The sequence below is a fragment of the Balaenoptera ricei genome, chromosome 8, assembly GCF_028023285.1.
Source record: "Balaenoptera ricei isolate mBalRic1 chromosome 8, mBalRic1.hap2, whole genome shotgun sequence".
Classification (NCBI taxonomy): Eukaryota; Metazoa; Chordata; class Mammalia; order Artiodactyla; family Balaenopteridae; genus Balaenoptera; species Balaenoptera ricei.
Window position 1 is genome coordinate 73,970,964 of NC_082646.1, and position 23,082 is coordinate 73,994,045.

The 23,082-nt window shown below is 42.9% G+C and overlaps 1 protein-coding gene and 2 long non-coding RNA genes across 3 annotated transcripts in view; 1 reads left to right on the forward strand and 2 right to left on the reverse strand.

The window, feature by feature from the left end:
• Nucleotides 1-6,233, forward strand: part of C8H11orf58 (chromosome 8 C11orf58 homolog) — a 30,245-nt gene extending 24,012 nt beyond the window's left edge. The window contains exons 3-5 of the mRNA XM_059931201.1: nt 1,319-1,379; nt 3,331-3,440; nt 4,170-6,233. Of these exons, the coding sequence (XP_059787184.1) occupies nt 1,319-1,379; nt 3,331-3,440; nt 4,170-4,400 (402 nt within the window). The 3' untranslated portion in view covers nt 4,401-6,233. The remainder of the gene's footprint in view (nt 1-1,318; nt 1,380-3,330; nt 3,441-4,169) is intronic.
• Nucleotides 50-18,305, reverse strand: LOC132370689 (uncharacterized). The gene is made up of 3 exons (XR_009504662.1): nt 18,124-18,305; nt 6,444-6,629; nt 50-301 (listed from the first exon to the last, which is right to left on the reverse strand). It is a non-coding gene; the product is annotated as an uncharacterized LOC132370689 (long non-coding RNA).
• Nucleotides 18,306-19,365: 1,060 nt separating this feature from the next.
• Nucleotides 19,366-22,964, reverse strand: LOC132370690 (uncharacterized). The gene is made up of 4 exons (XR_009504663.1): nt 22,767-22,964; nt 22,121-22,312; nt 20,871-20,931; nt 19,366-19,525 (listed from the first exon to the last, which is right to left on the reverse strand). It is a non-coding gene; the product is annotated as an uncharacterized LOC132370690 (long non-coding RNA).
• Nucleotides 22,965-23,082: the final 118 nt, after the last annotated feature.

Consider the following 23,082-nt stretch of genomic DNA (forward strand, 5'->3'; position numbering starts at 1 on the left):
CCTCTGTGCACCAGTATGGAATTGAATCTCGGAGACAGAGTTTTGGGTGAAGTAGAAGAGAACAGCTTTTATTGCTCTGCCAGGCAAGCGGGGGACACAGCAGACTCAGTGCCTCTCAAAACTGTGTGTCCCAACCTGGAGGGATTTGGTGAGGAGTTTTATAGCAGTGGTTCAAAGGCAGGGTTGCTGATAAGGATCAGGGTGTGTGCAGGGCCTGGCTTCAGGTGGTCTGATGAGTTTCTGTGACTCCTTTAATCTGGCCTCAGATGGTCTCTTGAAGAGCTTCTCTGGTTCCTTTAATCTGGAATAAAGAATGCTAACATCTTACATTTGTTGGGGGTTTTCATTCTGTAAAGAACTCATTGTTATGTGTATCCCTTCAGGCAGAACCAGGACCCTATCCAAAGGCTACACTGTTGTTTCTTGACTGCTCCTCCCTTGTCTCTGCATCACCTCCCTTCCCTGTTTAGCAATAGTTCGAATCTGCCCTTTGGAACTCAGGGAGTGTCATGGAGGCTGGAGTCTGTTCCCTATAAACAAGAAACTGGGGACACAGAAAGGCTTCCATGCCCAGGAGCCCCACAGGCTCCTGCTCGGTTTCAAAACTAAATATGAACCATGAAAAGTGGATTGGAACTGATAAATTGAGAGTAATTATGTAAGCTGATTAGTTGGTAACTTTGAGTGAGATTTATTTTTATGTTTTATAGAACTACATTGTTTTAAGTTCTGTGCTTTTTGATAGTTTGAAAGTGGGTGTTTATTGTAGTCAAAAGTAATGAGCTAGCTATTTGTGGTATGTTGTTAAATAGTAATGGTTATTTTTATGTTTTATATTTTAAATTTCGATCACTTTGTTCATTATAAATGTATTATTTTTATTCAGTTAAATAATCTCATTTGCTTTCTTTCCATGATATATGCCTGAGACATCAGAAAGAGAAGGTGGAAAAATTAAAGCAACTCATTTAACTGGCATTTTAGGAAAGAAAATGTTTAGATTGATCCACTTTTCTAGCTATTTATCCCATTTAAAATTCCAGCTTGACCTCTACATACTTTCTATCCCCTTCCTCTGCTTGGTTTATTGTAATTACACTGCCTTCAGACATACTATAATTTACTTACTGATTTTGTGTCCCCTCCCCATCCCTATCCATGCAAGAATGTAAGTTCCATAAAGACAGGGATCTTAATTTAGTTCTTTTTCTTCACTGTATCCCATAAGCCTGGAATATTGTCAGGCACATAGTAAACACTTAATAATTATGTTGAATTAGTGGTCTCAAAGTCTAATAAATTTCCTGCCTTCTTACAGAAAGAACATACTGGTCGTCTTGTTATAGGAGATCACAAATCCACATCTCACTTCCGAACAGGTAAGAAAGTAAAATATAATTAAAGTGGAGGTGCTAAATTTGGAATATGAAATATTTGTACATATTTTGGGATATTCTAGCTTCCGTTTATAATTGTTGATTAGTTCTAATGACTAATAAATATTAGAAATATATGTAGTATATGTAAACATGTTACATATATCATGTAACAGTTAGTATATACTGTCATAAAAGATTTGAGAGTATATATACATCAATATGATATTCTAACCAAGAAACTGACCAGTTTCTGTCTTCATTTTTACTAACTCACAACATGTAGTATTTTAATTGTAGTGAGGTTTTATGCCTCATCTTGCCAACTGTAGTATCTAGAGTTTACATGTATTTTGTAAATTATTTAATATACAGTTATAGTTGGCATATTATACTGGTTTTTAGTTTATTCACTGAGTGTTGCTCTGAAATCTTTGAAGAGTATAAACTCATTGGAAAGCCTGAAGAAATTAATTTTTCTTTTAATTTTGGGGAAAAAACTTTAAAAATAAAAACTGAAAATGAATTAGAATTTGGATTTGAATTCAGTCTGCTGAAGAGTAAAGTTTTATCCCATTTAAAATTGGCCTTAATCTTAGACATTATTAATAACAGGGCATAATGACCTAGATTTTTTTTTTTTTTTTTAAGGAAAGAAAGTTTTTTTTGTTTTGTTTTTTTGGTTTTTTTTTAAATTTTTATTTATTTATGGCTGTGTTGGGTCTTCGTTTCTGTGCGAGGGCTTTCTCTAGTTGTGGCAAGCGGGGGCCACTCTTCATCGCGGTGCGCGGGCCTCTCACTATCGCGGCCTCTCTTCTTGCGGAGCACAGGCTCCAGACGCGCAGGCTCAGTAATTGTGGCTCACGGGCCCAGTTGCTCCGTAGCATGTGGGATCCTCCCAGACCAGGGCTTGAACCCGTGTCCCCTGCATTGGCAGGCAGATTCTCAACCACTGCGCCACCAGGGAAGCCCTGACCTAGATATATTTAAGAAAACCTTTAATTATATCATTTAAATTAACTTTATACTGACCTAGAATATGTAGCACATTTTAGAAATTAGTATGCGTTTTATATTTCCAGTGTTGAACAGTTATTTCAAATTGATTTGCACTTCTACAAAAGGCAAAAGAGTCCCTGAGCTTTGGCAGAATAGAAATATATTTAACTGTTGCATTCATTCTTTTAAAATATGAAATTCTTCTTATATTTACAAATTAAAATGTCATGTACAGAAAGCTTCAGTGGTATTGGTAATGTTCTACTTCTTGGGTGGTAAGTTTATAGGTGGTTGTTTAGTATTCTGCTTCATGACATATATAACAGAATATATGTTAAAAATAATTTATATATCAAATGTTGCATGGTAAAATTACAAATAAGTTTATGTTGGTGCAGTAAACTGATATGCAAAGAAAGGCATAAAGGGAAGCCATTCCAAGGTCATTTTATTTAGCCATTCTCTGAACAGAATTGTGTGCCTTTTCATTATTTCTGTTGAAAGACAGAAGCTTTTGTTTGTTGGAGGATTTTTTCTACATGACTAGGAGGAAACCTTCAGGAGAACCATTATCAGACTATAAATAAACTAAAACATCATGCCCAAAGTTCTTAGTAATTAATATTTATAATATGTAAACTTAAGCAGTTCTGAGATTCCTGTATCTGGTTTGAATTATTACATGGGAAAAATTAAGTTTTTCATCTTTAATAAACAACTTGTGCTTCAGGGGGTTGGTTACTAAAGAAGTAATCATAAATACATCCTTCAATTATTTTATCTATTGGGTAACTACCTATGGTTTATAAACCCATCCACAAAATTCACTGTAAAATTAGTCACAGTTAGAGAAATCAGCCCTGAATATAATAGCATCTGTATTGTGGGTTTTTTGTGTAATCAAATATTTTTATTAATTTGACTGAAACATAATCAAAGTACACTGGACATACAGGGGAAGAAGACAAGAAAATTAATGAAGAACTGGAGTCTCAATATCAACAAAGTTTGGACAGTAAATTATCAGGAAGATATCGACGACATTGTGGACTTGGCTTCAGTGAGGTAGTAATTACGTATTTTCATTAAGTGGGAAGATAATTTCCAATTTGATTATCATTTATTTGTGTTAAATTACTCTAGCAATCAAGAATCCTATGTAGAAAGCTTTCTTTATGCAGTTACTTAAAATATTTTTACATGCCAAACTAGGTCTTTGTAGATACTGAGAATAGATATTTTTGAGAGTTTTAGAAATATGTTTTCTGATACTAGCTTAATGTAAATTCTGCTTAGATAAACATTAGGGCACATCTTAAGTAGGCATGAACAACATACAAGGTACATGAAATATTTCATGTAAATACAAGTTCAGGAGAGTTTTCTTGGTTGTTTCCTACGTCATCTCTTTTCATATAATAACTATTGGTCCATTACTCCAAAGTAATGTAATATGCAAAACATTGATAACTTTAAATATTCCCATGGATCAGTGGTTAACTTGCCTTATTTACTTAAAATAATGTTTTCATCAGGAAGATAATAATATATTATTTTCAAACTAGGGGGGAGGGGAGAAGGTGTGTGGTCTTCAGAGCCCTTTCTTAAACCAAAATCCTACTCAGGTCCCAGTGTATAAAACACATGGAGGTGCCCGAGTCCTCATTTCTTCCCTAGGCAGCCTCTGATCTTAAACTTAATTTAATGGCTAGGGAGTGAGACAAAAATTTTAGGGTCTTTTCCAGTTTTTTTACTGGATAATGTATTTTAATAGCTGTTGATTGATGTTTTTAGGTAGATGATCATGATGGAGAAGGTGATGTGGCTGGAGATGATGATGATGATGATGATTCACCTGATCCTGAAAGTCCAGATGACTCTGAAAGTGATTCAGAGTCAGAGAAAGAAGAATCTGCTGAAGAACTCCAAGCTACTGAGCACCCTGATGAAGTGGAGGATCCCAAAAACAAAAAAGATGCAAAAAGCAACTATAAGATGATGTTTGTTAAATCCAGTGGCTCATAACTCCCAAACACTTAGTCTTTGTATTAAAAGTAAGCCTTATTGTTATAATGCACAGTGGAGGACTGCTTATAGAGCACAGACCTTTGTATTATAATTTTTAAAAAGGCCCTTTTAAATAATTACAAAGAGTGTTTGCTTTCAGATGCCATGGGTTACACTTTTATGGGCATGACTATAACCATTTTTGTAAACAGTAAGAGTTGTATAAAATAAGAAATAAATACAATACTCAACTTCCTTTCATGTTAGCATCATCAAACTTCTAATACTACCTTTTTACCCCTTCAAATACAGTTATGGGGGAAACAGTATTTTTTGTGTGGTAGCTGTTTATCTTTTTTTGTTCCTTCATGTTTCTCTCTTATACAAGTTTATCTGGTACTGTGATGTGTCCATAAAAATATTCTTTTATTATACTCTCTTATAGTAGAACCATTCATGGATATTTCTGCTGCCAGTAACAATCTAAATTAATGCTGGCAAAAGATTAGGTACTTAGTTTACTCTTACTGAATCAGCTCTACTCTTTTGGACCAAAGCAACATGAGAGCAAATACTTTTCACACCAGTTAGGATGGAGTTGCAGTTGTCATATATTTGGAGTGTTATGATCGCAAGCAGTCTTTACATAATTTGAATGACACTGTATGTTAGAGTTTTGATAAAATTGGCCAATTTTTACAGAAGAAATTTTTTCTCTGATCATTTGGTCCTATCTATTTAGGAATATGTAAAACTGGATTTTTTTTTTTAAGGTAATATGTGACCAAAGTTAATTTTCTTCTTAACACCTAAATAAAGAGAAAGCAGTTTCTCATATGTGGTTGTGATACCTTTATCCTCATTGTCTGAAAATGAGGAATAGGCTTATTGAACAAGAAGCTGAAACAAGAAATTCTCTTCATTTTATCCCAGTGCTGTTATCCTGATTATCTAATTACAAAAAGGAGTATTGCTATATGATTTTATCGCCACTTCTGTTGGAGTAAGATCTGGAGTATTATGTGGTTAATTTGTACAGCAGATTAACACAAACTGCATTATGGGCTAGTCAATGATCTTTGAGTAATTGGGTTCAAAATCTTAATGTTTAATTGACATGTTCAAAGACTTTGAGTTAAACCTTTTTGTTTGCTGAACTGTTACACATCTAGATACTTAAGTATATGTTTAATGTGTTGGATTTTTTTTTTTTTTTTAATTCCTGTGTCATTTTGAAATTTAGAATGTTCGAGGAATGTAGCAAATAGAACAAGTGATTTCTGGATTATGCAATCCATCCTGAAATTTTTTTCATATATCAGACCCCCAACATTTCATTTTTTCTTATTTCTCACATTGTTTTATAATAGGTGCTACACTATATAGTAAAATACTGAGTCAGTGGCTAGCAGAATGTGTAACATTTAACAAATAGTATCTGGTTTAAACAAGTTTGGCTTTGTTCAAATTTCAGTTTGGCCACTGATTGTCAAATAGCTAGTCTGTAGGGTTGCCTATTACAACTAATTTAAGTAGAAAGTGAAGACTGATATATGTTTAAGAATGGAAGAGGGAGAGACCAGTATTATGTTTTAAAAGGTATTTTTATCAATTTATTTAAATATGCTTGGTTATTTATAAGTCTTGGTTCTTATATGTAAATAGAAGAGCCTCCTTCTAAAATAACTACACTGGAAGACCTTTTTTCTTCATCTTCAGAGAGAGAAATTCTCATTCCAATTCATATATTATTGGACATTAACAAAATTCAGGGTTGGAATAAATTTAGGTCTGTTGGTCCATGTGGCCTAGTGTCCCAGCACCACATTAAATATCATGGCTGTCTTTTAAGCATGAACATTGGGTTGGTTTTTGTTTTTGTTTTTCCTTATCAAATTGTGTGTGTGTGGTGGGTGGATTAAAGGAAGAGAGATGCCATGGCATTTTGATATCCCTACTGAAGTACCAGAAGGGAAAACACAATTTTTTTTGGTGCAGTGAAACATGCTATTGAGGGGAAAGTTGAGTGGCAACTTTTTCCTACTATTGATAATTTCTTACCTGAAATACACTTCTCCCAAGTGCTTGACTATACCAGTGATCCAGTGATCTTTCTATTGTAAAGGTTTTCAGGAACACAGATTCCAATTTTGTGTGTATTGATAGGTAAAAATCCTCTTCTCAAATCTAATTTTTTAAATCCGGATGAATTGCAGGTACAGAAGAAAGTCTGAAGTGATTGCTGTTCTGATTAAACAACAGTTTGAGAGCAGAAAGATAGGTAGGTCATATTCTTTCAGTAAATTTTGAGGAAATAAATTGCAACTACCTGGTTGACATCAGTGGCCACTTACGGGGCTTTAGTTCCATTACTCTGTCTCCACAGCAGCCACATCTTGGCTACTTTTAATATCCCAAAACAACCTTACCTCTGAAATCACAAATGTAGAAACCTCACCTCTGACCGTAACAGTTGTATTCCTTTACACAAGTTCAAATCAGGTCATTATCTGTCTGTTTTCACCAGTTCCATAAGCCCTGTCCAGATTTTTAAGTGATATGTCAATTCAGTGTCATTGTTCTCAGTATCCCAAATAACCCTCCCCAGTGTCGTAACCTTTCTGGAAAATACAGCCCTAGATGTATCCAATTTACTATGGATTATTTCTGGTGAAAGGCCACCAACTGTACAAATCAATATTACTAAGTGTTAATTAACAACACTGCATGTTATCCTTACTGTTTCATCAACTCTTTTCCTGCTCTTAACTGTTGAAAACCCCTGTTCTCAAACTTGTGACCCTCTCTTTTCTTCTTCACTCTTATGTCCTTGCGTTCTGGCTTACATTAAAGAGATTTTATCAGGCAGAAATTCCCTGAACTTCCACCTAAATTGACACCTGTGGAGAAGTGCTTCAGTGCTCTAGGTGACATCCCAGCTCTGCCAACTTAGTGATAAACTCAGTGACCTTGGGCATAACTAAATCTGAGTCTCCTTTCCTCATCTGTAAAATGAGAATATCAGTAGCAACCACGTTGTATCATTATTGTGAGAATTAGTTGAAACAGGTAAAAAGCTTTATTTAGCACACTGATAAAAAACAGCTCAGTAAATGCCAACTACTGTTAACCCTTTGCATCATCTTGTGAACCTAGAACTTTTGATTATCTTGTTTTAGGAGTCTTCAGCCTCTCAGTCTGTTGATCCTTTTTTTGTCAACATTTCTCCCCAAGTCCCTAGGTATTTCACATCTTTTTTAAAAGATTTTTCCTAGATACCATATGCTTTAGCTATAATCCTATCTCCATTTTTCAGTATTCAGTTTTAATAATATTTCTATTACTGTCTGCTTCAGTACCATCCCCTTCCCCCTCAATCCACTCCAATATAGCTTCTACCCAACTTTTTTTTTTTATTGTTTTTTTTGGCTGCGTTGGGTCTTCATTGCTGTGTGCGGGCTTTCTCTAGTTGCGGCGAGCGGGGGCTACTCTTCGTTGTGGTGCACATGCTTCTCATTGCGGTGGCCCCTCTTGTTGTGGAGCACAGGCTCTAGGCGCTCGGGCTTCAGTAGTTGTGGTTCGCGGGCTCTAGAGCGCAGGCTCAGTAGTTGTGGCACACAGGCTTAGCTGCTCCGCAGCATGTGGGATCTTCCCAGACCAGGGCTCGAACCCGTGTCCCCTGCATGGCAGGTGGATTCTTAACCACTGCACCACCAGGGAAGCCCTACCCAACTTTAATACAGCTGTATTGAAAACTACTTTATCAAATCAACAATTCTTATTTTCCTAAACCATATTTTTTAATTCATTCCTTGCTTGACCTGATAGCAGTGCTTGGCATTGTTAGCCAGTAGTCTTCAAATGAATATACACTCCTGGGATACATGAAGGGGTTCAACAGAATCAATTTCCCGACACTGTACATTCATATGTATTTGTTCTAAATTGATCTCTGAAAACTATTCCTTTCACTGTAACCCTTCACCCGTTAGAAAAAAGGAAATACCGCTCATCCATCCCAAAACTCACTGTGTTTATTCTAGGGAGTAAAGCCTCCAAACAAAGGGACAATTTGAAACGTTGATGTTACGGTCTGAATGACTCCTTTTGCAAGTCAAACTACATTTACTGAGTAGTTTCCAGTTACATGCCCTCAATAAAATTGGTAGAGAACTGAATTGTCAGCTGATTCCTTAGACATACAATTTGAAGAAAGATCCCTATGATATTTGGCCTAAATTCCAAGAGTTCAGAGGATTAAGTGATGTTTCTAAAATCTATTACTGACTTCATGTGAGCAAGGTTTCTCAGTGCTTTGATCTATAAAAATAGAAAATAGAAATTTTCTCCTTTAGAAGCTCCAATTATGTGCATGTTACATCTCCTATCTCCATGTCATTTTTCTTTATTTTTATGTTTTCTCATTGTGATTGAGCACTGTATACTCTATCAATCATTCCAATTTTGTATTCATTTTTATGATTATTATGTAATTTTTTTCCTTGAATTCTGCCAGCTCATGTTTCTTCTGTTTCCTCATATCCTCTTGTATTTCTGATGTCGGCACTTTATCGAGATGTTAAGATACTAAGGTTGTCATGAGATCTTTGATTATAGTTTTCAACGATCTCTTGAGGCAACATTTTTCTGGTGAGTGCTCTTCACCTGCCATGTATTTTTCTTGATCCTTTTCTATTTTAATATCCTCCTCCAAAGCCTGTGCCAGTTTTTTTTTATTGTTTGGTCAACTGCAAATATTTTCTCAGCACCTACTATGCGCCAGGCACTGTTCTAACCACTGGGAATACAGCAGTAAACAAAATCAGTCCCTCCTTTAATGAAGCTTACATTCTGATAGAGGGGAGACAATAAACAAATATATATGATTTGTGATAAATATTAAGAAAACAAGGTAAAGGGATGCAATGAATAATAAAGCTAGGGGCAACAGAGGGTTGTGAGATGAGTTCAAAGAGATAGCAGGAATAAGATCATTAGAGTTGTGACATGAACTTTGGATTTTATGCTAAGGAGAGTGAGAAGACATTGGAGAGTTTTTATTAGAGTGATATGATCTAACAAAGCTGTAGGGAGTCAACTATGAAAATGGAGAGCACAACTGTGAAATTATTGCAAGATTCTAGGTGAGCACAGGGGCTCGGACTAGGGTAGTCATAGTGGAAGTAATGAGAACTAGATTCTAGATTGGATGTAACATATGAGAGGAGTCAGAAATGAGCTCCTGGAAGAAAGGAATTTCTGTTTACCTGGATGGGGAAACAGATGACTCGTCTTTTAAATGAAGTTCTTCCCAGGTGTTTGCAGGGTTTTCATGTAGGGGAAAGGTCAAGCTGGCAGAAAAATTTATCATGGTCCAGAGTTATGTGTGTGAACCATTGTAGCCCTGCCAGTGAAGATCAGATGCCAAAGGGCTTTTCACACCACAGGGGCCCTCTTCCCTGCTGCTCTAACAGACCTGTCCCACAAATAGCCTCACCTTAAAGAAGACACTAGCTAGGTTTCTCAGATCCTGCAGAGGCAAGCATAGCCCCTGTACTCTCCTTTGACATTTACTACTTTTTCAACTCTTTCACCCATTTTAGAGTTAAGAGTTTCAGATGTCTCCTAGTTTTGTTGAAGCTGGAGTCTGAACTTCCTTTTCTCATTCTCCTTATTGCTTCTGGGTGATTTTCAAGAGAAGAGAGAAAGGACTTAACTCTTCTGTCTCCAAACTTGGAAGTACACATTAACTTTTAATACCCAAATTACTATGCCTTGAACCCCTACTCACTTGATTTCTGAACTTCAGCTACTTACCCCACTCTCAGAAAGCATTCCACAATTACTACGGGCCTGAGAAAAAGCAAAGGAATACCTCCCATATGCTCCCCACAAGATACGCCACCCACAGTTACCCAACAATGCCTTCCCTCTTCTCCCCAACTCCCAAAACCTGCCCTCAAAGCTGGCCTCAAGTAGCCTAACTTGCACTACTGAAAATGGTGCCTCTTGTGCCAGTACCAAGATGTTGCCTCCTAAGGCTTTTTCATATGGAGACACTCTACCTGCCGGTCTTTTCAAATTATGTGAAGCCATTTCCTAAAAGATTGTTATATTAGAAGTAAGATCAGTCCTGAAAACTGAGGCTCACAGTTAATGTAGTAAATACGAAACTTAGCTTTGAGCTTCCCAACAGCCAAAGTCAAAGGAACACACACCTGTGTCTCTAGTTAAACCGGTGATGTGCTTTCTTTCACAAAGCAGGCCATTGGTATTAAGTTTCAAGTGGGTCTTTCTCGTCTGGAGTACCATCCTTAGACCAATGGTTGTCAACCAGGAGGGATTTTGCCCCACCAGGGAACATTTGGCAATATCTGGAGATATTTTTGCTTGTCACAACTGGGAGGTGCTACTGATATGTACAGGGTAGAGGCCAGGTATGCTGCTAAATATGCTACCATGCACAGGACAGACCTTCACAACAAAGAATTATTTGGCCCAAAATATCAGTAGTGTTGAGATTGAGAAACCCTACCTTTAGACCCAGGTAAGATGGGCTCCTGCCTTGGGGCCTATGTGTTAGAAAGCCCTGCATATCACAAATAGGTTTTTATCAAAGAGCATGTGGGTGCCTCAGTCACTCAGAATTTGCCACTGAGGACTAGCATAATGCAGCCTATAACCTTAAATATTTAACCTTGTAACCAGGAAAATCCTCCACGTCTTTTGCCCTATGTCCTTGAAACAAAAGGTGGCCATGTCCCAATTCCATGAAGGTTTGTGGGTTTTGTCACTGCTAATGTCAGAGACAGACACTGCTTCTTAGTACAGGGAAATTCTAGTGGCAAAAGCATTTCAGTAAGAGAAATGCTAGTTGATTTGTCAAATCCTTTTCACATGGATGTAATGGATTCTTGCATAATATACTGTTTCCCAGGAACGGAAAAAGAGAGTAAAAAGGGCTAGAATTCATATAATTGGAGTCCCTGAAAGAGAAAAGAGAGAGTATGGAGAAAATCAATTTTCAAAGAGATAAAGGTTAAGAATCTTCCAAAACTGACAAAAGATACCCACACGTAGATTTGAGATCTACAAATCCTAAGATGGATAAAGACAAAATCACATCTAGGCATATTACAGTGAAAGTGCTGTGACCCAAAGAAAAGAAGAAAACATGTACAGACAGAGAAAAAAAAAAGGACACGTTAAGGGTGCAAGAATAAGACATTTAACTTCTCAACATAAGCCAAAGAAGCCCGAAGACAATGTAATGATATCCTCAAAGCACTGAAAAAAATAATCACCAATTTACAATCCTATCCCAGTGAAAATATCCTTCACGAATAAAGGTGAAGAAATCCGTGTTGGCCAACCCATATAGGGCTTCTAGTCATTGAAAGGGAAGCACACGCATTGAGTCCCACATTCCACCCAGATTTCTCCCTGAGATCATTTTTCAACCACAGTAAAGGAAACAAGCACAAACAGGTGGCAGACTCGCTGGGTGGAAGAAACAGACAAGCATTCAGGGCTGACAAGAGATTGCAATTTCGAGGGAAGAGTACCAGAGCCGAGAGAGCTGTAGAGCCCCCAAATCTACATAAAGATACTCCCCTGGGTCCTTGACTGACTCCTAAGCTGTACACAAACATAGTGAGACTAGGACAGTCTATCAAAAAACAGCTCAGGCTCTCACAGCCAGCAGCTTTTGGAATGGACAATCCACTTCAGGAGGAAAAGTGATACCAAATATTGACCTCATGCTTCCTATTTTTCCTCCTTTCCTCTGGATCTTGGCTCCATAAATTTTCACAGCTTTGATAGCTCTCCATTGCCTTCAAATACGTATTTTCAAAAATATTTTAGCCTCCTTTTCCATTTGTTCTCAGTAGGAAAGTTGGTTCAAAGCATCCTTGTCTACCATTGCTAGAAGCAGAATTCTTTTATTTTTTTCTATAAAATATTTTGTAGAGAAATATTTAAAGGTTTAAATAAATGAATTTATCATATTCATAGATTAGGACACTCATATTGTAGAGATGTAATTCTCTCCAAAGTAATCTACATGCAATGTAGTCTCAATAGAAAAAAAAAATCCAATGGAGGATGGGGAGTAAAACTTGACGTTTCTTCTAAAATTTATAAGGAAAGGCAAAGACCAAAACTAGCCAGGATAGTTGTGAAAAATAAGAACAAGAGAGACACATTGCTTTTCCGTGTGTCAACACTATAAAGTTCCACGAATTAAAACAGTGCGAGGGGCTTCCCTGGTGGCGCAGTGGTTGAGAGTCCGCCTGCCAATGCAGGGGACACTGGTTTGAGCCCTGGTCTGGGAAGATCCCACATGCCGCGGAGCAACTGGGCCCGTGAGCCACAATTACTGAGCCTGCGCGTCTGGAGCCTGTGCTCCGCAAGAAGAGAGGCCGCGATAGTGAGAGGCCCGCGCACCGCGATGAAGAGCGGCCCCCGCTTGCCGCAACTGGAGAAAGCCCTCGCACAGAAACGAAGACCCAACACACCCAAAAATAAATAAAGAAATACATTTAAAAAAGAATCTTAAAAAAAAAAAAAAATAGTGCGATATTGGCACAATGATAGACAAACAATGGAACAGAAAAAGAGATTCATACGTATACAGATACTCGATTATGACAAAATGGCACTGTACAGCAGTGGAAAGGAAATGATAGATCCTTCAATAAGTTGGGCATCTACGTGGAAAAATGAAACCTGATGCCCACTTTACACCTTACTTAAAAACCAGTTCCAGGTAGATTGTAGATCTGTGAAAGGCAAACCAAGAAAGCTCCTAGAAAATACCAGAGGAGAAGATTTTTATGACTTAAGTACAGGAAGACTTTTTGAACAAGATGCAAATAACCACAAACTACAAAGGAAAAGACTTACACACTTGCTTACCTTAAAATTAGTGATGTCTATTCATTGAAAGTCACTGTGAAAAGACAAGCCCGAATGGGAAAAGACATTTGCAATGCATATCATCTATAAGAGGCTATGTGTCAGATATTCCTTGTGCTCCACTGCACATCCTCTTGGCACCCATTTTATTCTAGATATTACTGCGGTAGGATCTCATTTTAGCCACACCTCTCACGTGATGCCCCAGGGCTTCTTAGCTGCCCCAGTGTGGGCTTCATATGGGAATCACTCACACATGTGGGATCTGGAGATGTGAAGGATTTAACACCCCATGGGGAGCCCTTGGTCAAGGGGAGGCCCTTCAGCTAGAAGATAAATGCTCTTCTCTTTTATAACACAGGTGGGTAATTTTGAGGAACATTTTACATGGCTCTTCAGAAGGTCCCAGTGAGACTGAGACCAAGTTTCCCACAACAGTGACCAACTTGAGAAGGCATGCTTCTATTGGTTTCCCCTCCTTTCCTTTCTACTTCTGTTCCTTGGATCATTTCCCAAATTAACTCTCTGCCTGCAAGCCCTTGCCTCAGGCTCTGCTTTCTAGGGGTAGCCCAGGCTAAGACAGGCTTACATCTAGAACCCCTACAAATCAACAAGAAAAAGATATATAACCCAACGGAATAATGATAAGAGTCCTGACAGGTACTTCACAAAAAAGGAAATCCAAAAGGTCAACAAACATTAGAAATGGTGCTCAATATCAATAATATCAGGAAGATGCTAATAAACCTAATTCATACACATTGAAAATGGCTACAATAAAAAAAAAGTCTTGTTGAGTATATTAATTATCTATTGCCATGTAACAAATTACCCCCAAAACTTAACAACTTAAAACAATAAACATTTATCTCAGTTTCCATGAATCAGGAATCTGGGCTCTGCTGGGTGTTTCTGGCTGAAGGTCTCTCACAAGGTTGTAATCAAGGTGTCAGACAGGGCTACAGTCATCTCAAGGGTTAACTGGAGGCTGGGAGGACCCATTTCCAAGCTCACTCATGTGAGTTCTCAGCTCCTCACTGGCTGTGGGTCAGAGACATCTGTTCCTTGCCCTGTGGGCCTCCCCACAGGTTAGCTCACAACATGGCTTCCCTCACAGTAAGCAAGTGAGAAAGCAGAGGGCACCCAAGACAGAAGCTATAGTCTCTTTGTAACCTCATCTTGAGAGTGACATCCTGAACTTTGCTGTACAGAACACAACATTGTAAAGCAACTATACTCCAATAAAAAAGAAAGAAAGAAAGCAACATCCTGTTATGTTCTGTCACATCCTATTCATTAGAAGGGAATTGCTGGCTCCAGCCCACACTTGGGGGGCGGGGCTTACAGAGGGTGTGAATGCAAGAAGACGGGGATCACTGGGGGCTGTCTCAGAGGCTGCCACCACAACGAGGATCTGAAGCAACTCACATATTCATGGTAGGAGTATAAATTAGTACTACTTTGGAAAACAGTTTGGCATTTTCTACCTAAGTTGAAGATATGCTTACTTTATAACCTAGCAACTCTACACCTAGGTATATACCAAAAGAAATATGAGTGTATGTGGATCAAAAGATATGTTTAAAAATGTACATAGCAGCATTATTTGTAATAGCTCCAAACTGGAAACATCCAAATGTCCTTTAACAGTAGAATGGATAAATACTCCTCGAATATTCCTACAGTGAATACTATACAACAGCAAAATGAATGAAACAGTTACATGGATGAATATCATAAACAATGTTTAGTGAAAAAAAGCCTGGCACAAAGGAATGCATTATTATTCCATTCTATTATTCCATTTGTACACATTTCAGAGAATAAATAAAACTAAGAGTATCTGATGATGCCTGATTAGACAGAAAAACTATAAAGAAAAAGCAAGTAAGGGACTTACCTGCTGGTGCAGTGGTTAAGAATCCGCCTGCCAATGCATGGGACATGGGTTCGAGCCCCATCCAGGAAGATCCCACATGCCACGGAGCAACTTACTTAAGCCCGTGTGCCACAACTACTGAAGCCCGCGCACCTAGAGCCCGTGCTCCGCAACTAGAGAAGCCACCGCAATGAGAAGCCCGTGCACCGCAACGAAGAGTAGCCCCCACTCGCTGCAACTAGAGAAAGCCCAGGCGCAGCAACGAAGACCCAACGCAGCCAAAAATAAATAAATAAATAAATAAATAAATTCATTTTTTAAAAAAAGGCAAATAAGTAGTAACAACAAAAGTCAGGAGGGTGGTTATCCTTCGTGGGAGAGGGAGGGCCTACTGAGCAGGAAGGGGCACCAGCAGGGCTTCCTGCATCCTAGCAAACTTGAATTTCTTGACTACGGTGGTGACTGCAGAGATGTTTGTTTTCTGATCATTTACTGAGCTGTGTGCTGTTATTTTATATACCTTCTACATGTATGTTACGTTTTACCATAAAGAAAGCTTTCACAAAACTACACACATACCCACATCCTATTATCCAATTGTGCACAAAAGGGGGCCCAGCAGAGGGCCTGGCCTGAGGTAAGCGCTCAGTGTATGTGAGCCAGTATCCATTTCCAGGACCCCTTCGGGTGGGAAATCCTGTCTGCCCCCTCTCTTTGACCATGCCAGGCCCTGGAAGGAAAGAAAGGCAACAGGGCTGTGCCTCCTGGAAGCCCTGCCATTTGCAGCAGGGTTTGGCCTGGAGGGGCCGAGGCCTCTCTACCCGTTAGAGGGCCCAATCTTCTCCCACGTTCCCAGCAGGAGGCAGGAGTGGGGCTGGCTGGGGGGACCTCGGGCCAGGGGTCAGGGACCAGGAGCCCTTTTGGAGCAGTCACTGGAGCTCAGCTCTAAGACAACCTGCCTGCCCCACGTGACTTCAGCGAGAAGACGCAAAAACCCTCTCTAACCACCTCCCCACACCCCCCGCACACACACACACACACAGAACTTCAATGAAAAGGTCAAGGGAATTTTCCTCCCCTGTAAGTGGAATGAATCTTTCTTGGGCCCAGAAAGAATTATTTATCAGGTGTTCGCGGCATTCCGAGTGCCTTTACAGGGCCCAGCTGTGCTCTGAGGCACAATAGACAACTTTCTTCCTGAAAGCTGGGTTTACAGGCCAACTTCAAAGCCCATGTCCTCAGGGCAGGGCATGAGACTCCAGTGTGGGAACTGACATCAAAGGCGCCCGCAGCACAGGTTGATCTGATGTCGAGGTGGACAGCCGCAGGGCTGCCAGGGGAGGCCCCAGAGGACTCGCCTGTCCTCAGCCCCTGGAGAATTCAGGGAGGCAGCCTGGTGGTGGCATGGCCCTGTGAGCCCAAACTTCAAAAGCCCTGGGCCATTGCGTTACTTGCTGCAGGCAACTGTCTAAAATGGCAGACGGATGGTGGAGGGCAGAAGACTGGGGTGGGCGATAGCAGCTGGCCCCAAACCCGTTTATCCTGCCGAGCCGGGGAGAGGAGACAGGGTTTAAATGTGGAAGGACTACCTGGAGCCTTGCTGTTCGTAAGGATCATACATGAGGGCAAACCAGCACGGTGACCACTGGTTGGGTGTCCCTGCCAGGGATGGCGCTTAAGGATGATCTCCTTTAGTCCTCACATCACCCATGTAAGGTAGGTGCCGTTATTCCCATCTTTCAGAGAAGGAAACTAAAGCTTAGGGAGGTTCAGTGACTTGCCTAAGGTCAGAGTTAATAAGGGTGGGTTTGCATTCCACAGCTCCTGCTCTTACCTACTACTCAAGAAACTTAAAAATAGGGTACTAGGGATGCTCTCTGGGGGCTAGAGTATAAAACATGCAACAGAGCAGAGAGAGGCCAAATCATCTGAAAAAGAGAGAAGGCTCCCTGGGCAACAGCCCTTGACTTCTTTCATTCCCTCATTCATTCAACAAATTATTTCTCAGCACCTTGTGGCAGACATTGTTCTGGGCACGAGGGATAATATAATGAACAAAGACAATGCCCTTTCTCTTAGCAAGCTTATATTCCTGCGAGGGAGACAGGCAATAAACAAGTAAACAAAGAATGAGAATGTGGTATGTGTTAAATAATTATAACTTAAATGTAGGTAAATGAGAACTTATATGCCATATTTATTCTAGTGCTTCCTATGGGGCCAGGAACCATGCTTAGCATTTTCTTTTTTAAAAAACAAATCTTTTTCTTTCTTTCTTTCTTTCTCTTTCCTTCTTTTTCCTTCCTTCCTTCCTCCCTCCCTTCCTTCCTTCCTCCCTTCCTCCCTCCCTTCCTTCCTCCCTCCCTTCCTTCCTTCCTCCCTTCCTTCTCTCTCTCTCTTTCTTTTGGCTGCGCCGGGTCTCCTTTCTATGGGGTCAATCTCCTAAAAAGGGACTGGCCAGCCATGGTCACAGAGAAAGGGGGCACCTGAGGGTCAGTGCCATCTTATTCTATCCTGAGAGAGGAAGCCCTGGTCTGGAAATGTGGGCCCCAGGTCTGTGGAATGGGGGCATCCTGCAGTGGAGGTGGGACCTCGGGCTGCTCAGTGTGCTGCTCAGTGACACCAGGATTCCTCAAGACTGGTCCCGGGACTGCCAGGCCACCTTCCAAGGAAGACTTGGCCCCTGGAGCAACAGGGGTGGGGGCGGGGTGTATGGCAGCGAACACAGTAGCTTGGCAGTTGGGCTCTCACTCAGTTTCCGCCATGCGTCTCCCGAGCCCTGTCACTGTGAACATAGCCCTGAGACAGCCCTGCTCTTGGTGGTGACAAATCCAGTTTCTGAGCTGCAAAGCCCGGGGACCAATGGCCAGGTTAAGTGAGCCAAAGTAATGCCCCTTCATGGGATCCCCAGGCTGTCCAATCATGGCCGTGGGCGCAGCTTACCTCCGCTGAGCTGAGCACCTCCTGCTCACCAGGCACTGTGTTGGGCGCTTCCCCGTGGGTCTCTCTTCATGCTGTCCATGAGCTCACTGTCCTCACCACAGGCAATGCTACTTCAAGTGACCCAGAATCCAGGCCCACAGGACTGTCTCCCCCCCCAACCCCATCTCCTCTTCCCAGGGTAACAGCAGCCAATGCAGTGCTTAAAGGCTCTCTGGAGTCAGATACAAGCTCCAGCTTCAACTCAGTCTCTGACTAGTCACGGAACCATCATGGCTCAGTTTTCTCATCTGTAGTACGAGGATCATGATACCTACAACCTGGGTAGGCTAGATTATGCAACAGTAGAAAATAAAGCCTAAAATCCCAGGGGATGAATACATCAAAGTTTATCTCTCACTCATGCGAAGTGAGCCGTGGGCCTCGGAGCCTCTGCTGGGTAGTCCCCTTCCAAGTGGAGATTTAGGACCAGTCGGCTTGCATCCTGTGGTTACTCCATCCAGAATATGTGGCTCCCAGGTGTCCACTATAGGGGAAGAGAAAGCTGGGGCGACTGCACTGGCTCTTAAATGCTTCAGTGGATGTAGGAGAATGAGGAAGGAGTCCTGTGGTAGATAGTCTCCAAGACGGCCACCGTCCATCCCCTCCCTCTGCACGTGCACGCCACTCCACCCATCAAGGGGTAGAATCTATTTTCCTCCCCTTTAAGCTGGCTGGCCTGTGCCTGGCCTTGGTCAAGAGAATGTGGAGGAAGTCACCCTGTGCCAATTCCAGATCTACGCTTCAAAAGGCCTGGCAGCTTTGCTGCCCTTGGAAGCCAGCTCAGGTAAAAACTCCAACTACCCTGAGACCTTCACGCTGTAAGACGGAGCAGCCACGTGGGGAGGCCGTGTGGAAAGATGGAGATGCCCAGCCAGCTCCCAGCTCCCCAAGCCATCCCAGCTGGGGTGCCAGACATGTGAGTGAAGAAACCACCCTGGACACCCCAGTCCCCCCTCACCACATGGAGCAGAAGACCTGCCTAGCTGAGCCCAGCCCAGGCTGCAGAATCATAAGAAATAACAAATTGTTATTTGGGGTGAGGGAGGAGGAAACATAGAGAACATGTCTGAGCCCCACAGACAGGAGACCTGAGCAGAAGCTTGAAGAAGTGGTTCTCCCCAGGGCTCTGGGTGAACCGGAGCACACAAAACCTGCCTGGGACCCGAGAGACACAGAATTAGGGAGCAAAAGTTCTCCTACGTGCGTGCAGACTGCAGCCTGGGCTTGGCCGGGGAGGACTCGCGGTGAGAAACACTCATCAGGCACTTCGAGGGTCTGCAGCGCCGGGAGAGGGCTGTGAGCTGGGCAGGGACGGTCCCCTGGGGCGCAGGCAGTGGCTTCATGGTTTGACGACATCCAGGAGCTGCAAGTGGAAGAACTGCAGCTTGAGAGGCCTGTGGTGAGCTCACGTAAGATATGCCTGGGGACCCCAGAAATGACTGGGGAGACATGGGCACAGGACCTTGACCCTCACTGTGAGCAGATGGGGGCAGCGGCCATGAAACCTGAGTTTTTACTGTCAGTGGAACTTCACTGGTGTCCACTGGGTAGTGTGGCCTCAGGAAACACAGATAACAGCAGGAAGGCCCGAAAGTGACAGCCAAAAACACTAATTTCAGAGTGTATGTGAGACACCCTTGGGGGCTCCCACAAGAGGCAGGAGGAATCTGAATGGGGCTGGTGTCCCCATTTGTGGGCAGAGAAGACTGGGTATCTTCTACCATTTGTTACTGCGATTCTGACCCCATTTTGACCTTCCCAGGCCAATCTTCTAGGCTGGAGATTTGGCAAGGACACTGAAAGGATTTTGCTGAGATGCCCAAGTCCTGGGTTCTTCCAGCATAGGACCTGATTTTCCAGCTCCTCCCTGGGGTGATTCTGCCTCTGATCTCGAATTCTGGGTCTAGAAAGGAGGTGCTTTCTAGATCCAAGGGGCCTCTGGAGGCAAACAGACCCTTGGAACTCAAAGGTGGCGGCTGTGTGCCTTCAGTGGGCCAGGAGAGGCCCCTTGTGTGGAGGGAAAATGTGACTCTGGATGCTTCCAAGGGCCCAGGCCAGGATGGCAAGAGGGACCACTGCTGTGGCCCACACACAATCAGCAAAACGTCCCAAGACGTCAAATCAGTTGAGGATTGGGATGCAGCTCAGGGCACAGCAGAAAAGCCTCTGCAATCGTTAAGTGATGTCAAGGGCTGAGGACAGTGGCAGCTTCTTTTCTGACTCTGAGACCTCAGCCAAGGGGCTGTGCCTCTTATCCCTTCTCAGTTCTAAAACACAGTGTAAGAGAAAGCGAGTGGCTGAGTAAGGAGCCCCTTATTCCCAAGGACAAAACCCTCGCCCATGGGAAGGGGCCCCTAGCAAGTACTTCTCAGCTCTCCACATAAAAGCCTTTGAGAAGCTCAGCTGGGAAACCTCCTCCCTGTCTCCTAAGCTGTCCCCAGTGAGCTCAGAGAGATCCTTTCTGGGGTCTGTGTGTGCTGCTCTGCAGGCTCGGCCTCTCTCCCCAAAGCTTAGCCCTTCCTGGGCTGGCCTGCACCCTCCAGCCACGACCCGCGCCCTCCACTGTGTGGGCACGTCCACCCCACGGGTGCCCTCGCTCCATCCTCATCTGCATTTAACATCCCTTGTTGGGCTGTGGCAGAGAATACTCAACAGACTCGTATTAAAAATGCCCTTTAAAATTCAAAAGCTTTGAACTAAAGAAATACCTCGAGAAGTTTTCATGGAAAGTTCAGTTCCGCTGGTTCAATTCACTACACTTAGATGCACCTTTTCAAATAATAGGAAAAAAATGTAACAAGGTCAGACCCAATCAATATGCTTGTTCAAACAGAATTGCGGGGACTGTGATGTGTGCACATTTTGTACTCTGCCTTTGTACCCTGCCACTCGCTCTGAAGAAAGGTTTCTTTGCTCGGAGAGCAATGAAAGTGGTAGCCTTTGGAGTAGAGATGGCAAAGCAATGGCGTGTTTACCGGGCCGGGAGGGGCTGCCATTTTCCCATCCCCCCAGCCTCATCTCTTTGTTCTTTTCGTAACGACACGCAACCCACACGGGCAAAGTCCCTCATGTGCCCCAGTGTCTGATGCTGAATCGGAAGCAGAGGGCTCCCAGCATTTGCCTGCCTCGTCTCAGAGATGTGATCTGTGGATTAGACAAATAATTTGCTGCTTCTTTCCCGCCCTTGGTGCGAACACAAAAGGATTTGCCATAGAGTTCTGTACCACAGCTGGGGGAAACTCCCAAAGCCTAAAATGGGCTCTTGTCCAGCTGAGTCAGGGTCCACATCCACTCCACACCCCCATGCCTTCCATCCCCAAGCTGACCTTGGGCAGATGGAGGTTTCCCTGGCTTTAGGCTGCAACCTACAACAGCCAGGAGAATTCTGGAGAACCCAGCTTAAGTGAAGGTGGCCAAGGGGTCAGAGGGACTAGTTGCAGATCCCATCCCCCGAGCCAGACACAAAGGTGGGCAGAAAAGTGAATGAAAGGGAGCAAACAAAAGGCCTGCTTTCAACATCCGCATCAGTCTGGGCACATCTGCCTCACATGCACTCACAAATGCACACACATCTCAACTTCAATCATTTAAACAACGCCCTGGACATGTTGAGAATCTGGGCAGTTCAGAAGGGTCAAGTGGGCATTAGGAAAAGATTATTCCCAACCCCTGTTAATACTAGATCCTAAAATGTTCTTGTTGGTTCTTGCTAAAATAAGATAGACATCCTGGGCTCGACCGGGACCTGGGTTAAAGTCAGGAATGGACGTCAGCAGGGGTGCAGAAGCATGCTCACGCTCCCTCTGCTGACTGCAATCCCATCGTTTCAAACTCTGCTCAGGCCCCGTGGGTCCCGGTAAAGAAGCAAAGCCGGAATCGTTGGGCCACGTGGTGTTTCCCAGTGGCCCCCCGCCTGGAGGGTCCCTGGTCAGCCAATCCTCCGCAGATGGCATCTTACCTCAGGTAACAAGTCCTCTCCAGGGGGCGGAGAAGGGGGCCGGGCCACGTGCCTGCTCACACATGACATAGCCGGAGGGTGCCTCTTCCAGATCACGCGTGCTCTTCGTGAAGTCTGAGGTGAGGGCCTGTCACGCTCTCTGTTTGAAATTTGGGCCACAATTCTTACAGAACAGGCTACCCCTCCTCCCGGCTGGAGTGGAGAGAACAGTCAGGAGTCACCCTGGGGGGAGGGGGGGGAGGGGGGCCTCCTGTACCTTTTTTCTTGCCTTGCACTCAGTTATGGACAAACCCTCCTCCCCACCGTCCCTGCCTCCCTTTCATCGGTTATGGAGATAGCTCCAAGTAATGCTTAAAACCGGAGAGTATTTTTCATTTTAAAATTCAAAAAGAGAGCAGTAGCTAAAAAAGCAGCAGCGTTCCCTCTTCAGAATGCCTTGGTATCTATTTTCTCCAGTTTAACTAGTTGGAAAGTCACTCTAAACTGAGGGCGCCCTTCTTGGCAACAGAGAAAAACTGCCATAGCAACAAACTTGGAAGCGCACGCATCCCTAAACTGAACTGGCCTCTTGCCTTCTGTTTTAAGCATATATCACAAGTCAAAACGAATTAAACACAAGTCCAGTTTGCAATGGTCCGTCACTAACCCGCCTCATTGGAGCGATCTGGAGGCATGTGGGCTGGAAGAGGGCCTGCGGAGTCCCTCCCTTTGTCTGGGATTGCAGACCACCTGCCAAACCAGCCCCGCACAGGAGTCCACAGCCCGGCGGCCCCCAGCCCGGCTGAGGGGGCCGTCCTGAGCGGCTGCTGAGGCCCAGCCAAAGGCCCAAGTGCGCAGGCCTTCCTCCCTCAGGCCTCCAGAGTCAATCAAGTGTCATGGAACTGTCATCAGGAGAGACTTCATAGGTGAACACCGCAGGATCCAGAGCTGACACTGGGGGTTTTCCAAAGAAATGGAAAAAA